General features: G+C 52.4%; 1 protein-coding gene across 1 annotated transcript in view; it reads left to right on the top strand.

Moving 5' to 3' along the window:
• Window positions 1-7,500, top strand: part of LOC139243724 (inactive dipeptidyl peptidase 10-like) — a gene marked incomplete at its 5' end in the record, with an annotated part of 15,824 nt that overhangs the window by 4,201 nt on the left and 4,123 nt on the right. The window contains one exon of the mRNA XM_070870842.1: window positions 763-835. Coding sequence (XP_070726943.1) covers window positions 763-835 — 73 coding nt within the window. The remainder of the gene's footprint in view (window positions 1-762; window positions 836-7,500) is intronic.

The raw sequence follows: 7,500 nt of genomic DNA, 5'->3' as shown, positions 1-7,500 counted from the left end.
GATTAAATGGGTGGATATAGTCAGTGATAGGGGAGAGTGTACATGGGCTGTGGGAGGGGATTAAATGGGTGGGTACAGTCAGTGATCGAGGAGAGTGTACATGGGCTGTGGGAGGGGATTAAATGGGTGGGTACAGTCAGTGATCGGGGTGTGTACATGGGCTGTGGGAGGGGATTAAATGGGTGGGTACAGTCAGTGATAGGGGAGTGTACATGGGCTGTGGGAGGGGATTAAATGGGTGGGTATAGTCAGTGATCGGAGTGTGTACATGGGCTGTGGGAGGGGATTAAATGGGTGGGTACAGTCAGTGATAGGGGAGAGTGTACATGGGCTGTGGGAGGGGATTAAATGGGTGGGTACAGTCAGTGATAGGGGAGTGTGTACATGGGATGTGGGAGGGGATTAAATGGGTGGGTAGGGTCAGTGATCGGGGAGAGTGTACATGGGCTGTGGGAGCGGATTAAATGGGTGGGTAGGGTCAGTGATCGGGGAGTGTGTACATGGGCTGTGGGGGGGATTAAATGGGTGGGTAGGGTCAGTGATCGGGGAGTGTACATGGGCTGTGGGGGGGATTAAATGGGTGGGTAGGGTCAGTGATCGGGGAGTGTACATGGGCTGTGGGGGGGATTAAATGGCTGGGTACAGTCAGTGATAGGGGAGTGTGTACATGGGCTGTGGGAGGGGATTAAATGGCTGGGTAGGGTCAGTGATCGGGGAGTGTGTACATGGGCTGTGGGTTTCTGACCTTTTGTTTAATTGCAGGTGGCGTCTGTGCTGGGGGATGTCGAGAAGCTGAGGGACCAACGCTTTCTCCTGGCTCACGGGACGGCCGACAGTAAGCCTGGTGGTCTGTGACATTACCGCTCTCGCCCCGAGCCCCTGGTGTTGTATGGGCTCCCCCCAGGGTCTGTGCTCTCCTTCCAGTGAAACCAGAACTGCTTCCCTCTGTGCCCAGGACTCACTGTCAGCTGGCCCCAGCCTCGCTCTCTCCGTGCTGTCACTCAGTCACCAAACGACTGACCATCACTGCAGCCACCAATTCTCAGGCTGCTCTCCAGCTCCGTCAAAAAAAAAATCATTTAAAAAAAGCTTCGATTGGTCTTTTTCCGATCAAGCATCTCATCAAAACATAGAAATTTACAGCAGGGAAGGAGGCCATTCGGCCCATCGTGTCCGTGCCGGCCGACCAAGAGCTACCCAGCCTAATCCCACTTTCCCGCTCTCGGTCCGTAGCCCTGTAGGTTACGGCACTTCAAGGGCACATCCAAATGTGGTGAGGGTTTCTGCCTCTACCACCCTTTCAGGCCGTGAGTTCCACCCCAGACCCCACCACCCTCTGGGTGAAGACATTTACCCTCAAATCCCCTCTAAACCTCCCCCCAATTACTTTAAATCTATGCCCCCTGGTTGTTGACCCCTCTGCCAAGGGAAACGGGTCCTTCCTATCCACTCTATCCAGGCCCCTCATAATTTTATACACCTCAATCAGGTCTCCCCTCAGCCTCCTCTGTTCCAAAGAAAACAAATCCAGCCTATCCAATCTTTCCTCATCGTTAACATTCTCCAGTCCAGGCAACATCCTGGTAAATCTCCTCTGTACCCTCCCCAGTGCAACATCCTGGTAAATCTCCTCTGTACCCTCTCCAGTACAACATCCTGGTAAATCTCCTCTGTACCCTCCCCAGTGCAACATCCTGGTAAATCTCCTCTGTACCCTCTCCAGTACAACATCCTGGTAAATCTCCTCTGTACCCTCTCCAGTGCAACATCCTGGTTAATCTCCACTATACCCTCTCCAGTACAACATCCTGGTAAATCTCCTCTGTACCCTCTCCAGTGCAACATCCTGGTAAATCTCCTCTGTACCCTCTCCAGTACAACATCCTGGTAAATCTCCTCTGTACCCTCTCCAGTGCAACATCCTGGTTAATCTCCACTGTACCCTCTCCAGTACAACATCCTGGTAAATCTCCTCTGTACCCTCTCCAGTGCAACATCCTGGTAAATCTCCTCTGTACCCTCTCCAGTGCAACATCCTGGTAAATCTCCTCTGTACCCTCTCCAGTGCAACATCCTGGTAAATCTCCTCTGTACCCTCTCCAGTGCAACATCCTGGTAAATCTCCTCTGTACCCTCTCCAGTGCAACATCCTGGTAAATCTCCTCTGTACCCTCTCCAGTGCAACATCCTGGTAAATCTCCTTTGTACCCTCTCCAGTGCAACATCCTGGTAAATCTCCTCTGTACCCTCTCCAGTGCAACATCCTGGTAAATCTCCTCTGCACCCTCTCCAGTGCAACATCCTGGTAAATCTCCTCTGTACCCTCTCCAGTGCAACATCCTGGTAAATCTCCTCTGCACCCTCTCTAGTGCAACATCCTGGTAAATCTCCTCTGTACCCTCCCCAGTGCAACATCCTGGTAAATCCCCTCTGTACCCTCTCCAGTGCAACATCCTGGTAAATCTCCTCTGTACCCTCTCCAGTGCAACATCCTGGTAAATCTCCTCTGTACCCACTCCAGTGCAACATCCTGGTAAATCTCCTCTGTCCCCTCTCCAGTGCAACATCCTGGTAAATCTCCTCTGTACCCTCTCCAGTGCAACATCCTGGTAAATCTCCTCTGCACCCTCTCCAGTGCAACATCCTGGTAAATCCCCTCTGTACCCTCTCCAGTGCAACATCCTGGCAAATCTCCTCTGTACCCTCTCCAGTGCAACATCCTGGTAAATCTCCTCTGTACCCTCTCCAGTGCAACATCCTGGTAAATCTCCTCTGTACCCTCTCCAGTGCAACATCCTGGTAAATCTCCTCTGTACCCTCTCCAGTGCAACATCCTGGTAAATCTCCTCTGTACCCTCTCCAGTGCAACATCCTGGTAAATCTCCTTTGTACCCTCTCCAGTGCAACATCCTGGTAAATCTCCTCTGTACCCTCTCCAGTGCAACATCCTGGTAAATCTCCTCTGCACCCTCTCCAGTGCAACATCCTGGTAAATCTCCTCTGTACCCTCTCCAGTGCAACATCCTGGTAAATCTCCTCTGCACCCTCTCTAGTGCAACATCCTGGTAAATCTCCTCTGTACCCTCCCCAGTGCAACATCCTGGTAAATCCCCTCTGTACCCTCTCCAGTGCAACATCCTGGTAAATCTCCTCTGTACCCTCTCCAGTGCAACATCCTGGTAAATCTCCTCTGTACCCACTCCAGTGCAACATCCTGGTAAATCTCCTCTGTCCCCTCTCCAGTGCAACATCCTGGTAAATCTCCTCTGTACCCTCTCCAGTGCAACATCCTGGTAAATCTCCTCTGCACCCTCTCCAGTGCAACATCCTGGTAAATCCCCTCTGTACCCTCTCCAGTGCAACATCCTGGCAAATCTCCTCTGTACCCTCTCCAGTGCAACATCCTGGTAAATCTCCTCTGTACCCTCTCCAGTGCAACATCCTGGTAAATCTCCTCTGCACCCTCTCCAGTGCAACATCCTGGTAAATCTCCTCTGTACCCTCTCCAGTGCAACATCCTGGTAAATTTCCTCTGTACCCTCTCCAGTGCAACATCCTGGTAAATCTCCTCTGTACCCTCTCCAGTGCAACATCCTGGTAAATCTCCTCTGTACCCTCCTCAGTGCAACATCCTGGTAAATCTCCTCTGTACCCTCCCCAGTGCAACATCCTGGTAAATCTCCTCTGCACCCTCTCCAGTGCAACATCCTGGTAAATCCCCTCTGTACCCTCTCCAGTGCAACATCCTGGTAAATCTCCTCTGTACCCTCTCCAATGCAACATCCTGGTAAATCTCCTCTGTACCCTCTCCAGTGCAACATCCTGGTAAATCTCCTCTGTACCCTCTCCAGTGCAACATCCTGGTAAATCTCCTCTGTACCCTCTCCAGTGCAACATCCTGGTAAATCTCCTCTGTACCCTCCTCAGTGCAACATCCTGGTAAATCTCCTCTGTACCCTCCCCAGTGCAACATCCTGGTAAATCTCCTCTGCACCCTCTCCAGTGCAACATCCTGGTAAATCCCCTCTGTACCCTCTCCAGTGCAACATCCTGGTAAATCTCCTCTGTACCCTCTCCAGTGCAACATCCTGGTAAATCTCCTCTGTACCCTCTCCAGTGCAACATCCTGGTAAATCTCCTCTGTACCCTCTCCAGTGCAACATCCTGGTAAATCTCCTCTGTACCCTCTCCAGTGCAACATCCTGGTAAATCTCCTCTGCACCCTCTCCAGTGCAACATCCTGGTAAATCACCTCTGTCCTCTCTCCAGTGCAACATCCTGGTAAATCTCCTCTGTACCCTCTCCAGTGCAACATCCTGGTAAATCTCCTCTGTACCCTCTCCATTGCAACATCCTGGTAAATCTCCTCTGTACCCTCTCCTGTGCAACATCCTGGTAAATCTCCTCTGTACCCTCTCCAGTGCAACATCCTGGTAAATCTCCTCTGTACCCTCTCCAGTGCAACATCCTGGTAAATCTCCTCTGTACCCTCTCCAGTGCAACATCCTGGTAAATGCCCTCTGTACCCTCTCCAGTGCAACATCCTGGTAAATCTCCTCTGTACCCTCTCCAGTGCAACATCCTGGTAAATCTCCTCTGTACCCTCTCCCAGTGCAACATCCTGGTAAATCTCCTCTGTACCCTCTCCAGTGCAACATCCTGGTAAATCTCCTCTGTACCCTCTCCAGTGCAACATCCTGGTAAATCTCCTCTGCACCCTCTCCAGTGCAACATCCTGGTAAATATCCTCTGTACCCTCTCCAGTGCAACATCCTGATAAATCTCCTCTGTACCCTCTCCCAGTGCAACATCCTGGTAAATCTCCTCTGTACCCTCTCCAGTGCAACATCCTGATAAATCTCCTCTGTACCCTCTCCAGTGAATCTGTTAGCCGATCTTCCCTCTTCTAAAGACCCGACTCATGGTCCTCTCCGGGTGCCAATCACACTGCAGTACCTCTGCCGAGCCACAAGGGACAGCGCTGTGCTGACAAGCTATCCGACCTTGGAAGCAGCACGGAGAGGGGAGGGGGAGACGGAACGGATGAAAAGCAGCTTCCCTCCTTCTTCACCACTTCTCTCAGCCCCTCCACGCTCTCTAATTTGTCAGACTGCTTCTCCGACCTCCAGCTCTGGAAAGCAGAGATTTCCTCCCAATTGAATATCGGGGAAGACCGAAGCCATTGTTCTCGGTCCCCGCCACAAACTCCGTTCCCCAGCCCCCGACTCCCTCCCTCTCCCCAACTCCTGTCTGAGGCTGAACCAGATTGTTCGCAACCTGGGTGTTATATTTGACCCTGAAATGAGCTTCCGGCCACATATCCCGCAGCATAACTAAACCCGCCTGTTTCCCCCTCCGTAACATCGCCCGTCTCCGCCCCCTGCCTCAGCTCATCCGCTGCTGAAACCCTCATCCATGCCTTTGTTACCTCCAGACTTGACTATTCCAACGCACTCCTGGCCGGCCTCCCACATTCTACCCGACGTAAACTAGAGGTGATCCAAAACTCGGCTGCCCCCGTGTCCTAACTCGCACTGAGTCCCGCTCACCCATCACCCCCCATGCCCCGTGTCCTAACTCGCACCCAGTCCCACTCACCCATCACCCCCCGTGCTCCGTGTCCTAACTCGCACCCAGTCCCACTCACCCATCACCCCCTGTGCTCGCTGACCCGTGTCCTAACTTGCACCGAGTCCCGCTCACCCATCACCCCCTGTGCTCGCTGCCCCCGTGTCCTAACTCGCACCGAGTCCCGCTCACCCATCACCCCCTGTGCTCACTGACCTACATTGAGTCCCGATCTGGCAACGCCTCGATTTTAAAATCCTCAAACTCCTCTTCAAATCCTTCCATGGACTCCCTCACCTCTCCCTATCTCTGTAACCTCCTCCAGCACCTACACCCCTCCCTATCTCTGTAACCTCCTCCAGCCCCTACACCCCTCCCTATCTCTGTAACCTCCTACACCCCTCCCTATCTCTGTAATCTCCTCCAGCCCCTACACCCCTCCCTATCTCTGTAACCTCCTCCAGCCCCTATACCCCTCTCTATCTCTGTAACCTCCAGCCCCTACATCCCTCCCTATCTCTGTAACCTCCAGTCCCTACATCCCTCTCTATCTCTGTAACCTCCAGCTCCTACATCCCTCCCTATCTCTGTAACCTCCTGTCCCTACATCCCTCCCTATCTCTGTAACCTCCTGTCCCTACATCCCTCCCTATCTCTGTAACCTCCTGTCCCTACATCCCTCCCTATCTCTGTAATCTCCTCCAGCCCCTACATCCCTCCCTATCTCTGTAACCTCCAGCCCCTACATCCCTCCCTATCTCTGTAACCTCCAGCCCCTACATCCCTCCCTATCTCTGTAACCTCCCCCAGCCCCTACACCCCTCCCTATCTCTGTAACCTCCTCCAGCCCCACAACCCCCTGAGATCTCTGCGCTCCTCTAATTCTGCCCTCCTGACCATCCCCTGATTATAATCGCTCCACCATCGGTGGCCGTGCCTTCTGTTGCCTGGGCCCCAAGCTCTGGAACTCCCTCCCTAAACCTCTCCGCCTCTCTCTCCTCCTTTGAAACAGACCTCTTTGACCCAGCTTTTGGTCACCTGTCCCTAATATCTCCTGATGTGGCTTGGTGTCAGATTCTGTCTGGTTTACGCCCTGTGAAACACCTTGGGATGTCTCACTGCATTGGAGGCACTCTATAAATGCACAGTGTTATTGGTTGGCTCTGAGCCCTGTCTGTGAATTGGGAGATGTTGGTGAGTGGGGTTAAATCCCACAGAGCAGGTTGGAAGGAGCAAGAATGAAGAATAAGTGACACCAAGTTTTTAGTTTTCGAGAGCTGGTGGATGTTGAGGGGGCACAGACTGACTCATTCCCCAACGGTACACAGCGGGTAAAAACCATTAACACAAAAGCTAAATGCTGCGGAGGCTGGAATCTGAAATAAGAACAGAGAATACTGGAAATACTCAGCGGGTCAGGCAGCGTCTGTGGAGAGAGAAACAGAGTTAGAGTTTCGGGTCAATGGCCCTTGGTCAGAACTGGAGAAAGTAAAGTACATCAAAAATAGGAGCAGGAGTCGGCCATACGGCCCCTCGAGCCTGCTCCGCCATTTAATACCATCATGGCTGATCCGATCATGGACTCAGCTCCACTTCCCCGCCCGCTCCCCATAACCCTTCACTCCCTTATCGCTCAAAAATCTGTCTATCTCCACCTTAAATATATTCAATGTCCCAGCCTCCACAGCTCTCTGGGGCAGAGAATTCCACAGATTTACAGCCCTCTGAGAGAAGAAATTCCTCCTCATCTCAGTTTTAAATGGGCGGCCCCTTATTCTGAGACTAAGCCCCCGAGTTCTAGATTCCCCCACGAGGGGGAAACATCCTCTCTGCATCTATCCTGTCCAGCCCCCTCAGAATCTTATATATTTCAATAAGATCACCTCTCATTCTTCTAAACTCCAATGAGTAGAGGCCCAACCTGCTGAACCT

This window comes from Pristiophorus japonicus, unplaced genomic scaffold (genome assembly GCF_044704955.1).
Source record: "Pristiophorus japonicus isolate sPriJap1 unplaced genomic scaffold, sPriJap1.hap1 HAP1_SCAFFOLD_1833, whole genome shotgun sequence".
Lineage (NCBI taxonomy): Eukaryota > Metazoa > Chordata > Chondrichthyes > Pristiophoridae > Pristiophorus > Pristiophorus japonicus.
Note: the sequence above shows the minus strand (reverse complement) of the source record. Positions and strands in the feature narration are given on the sequence as shown.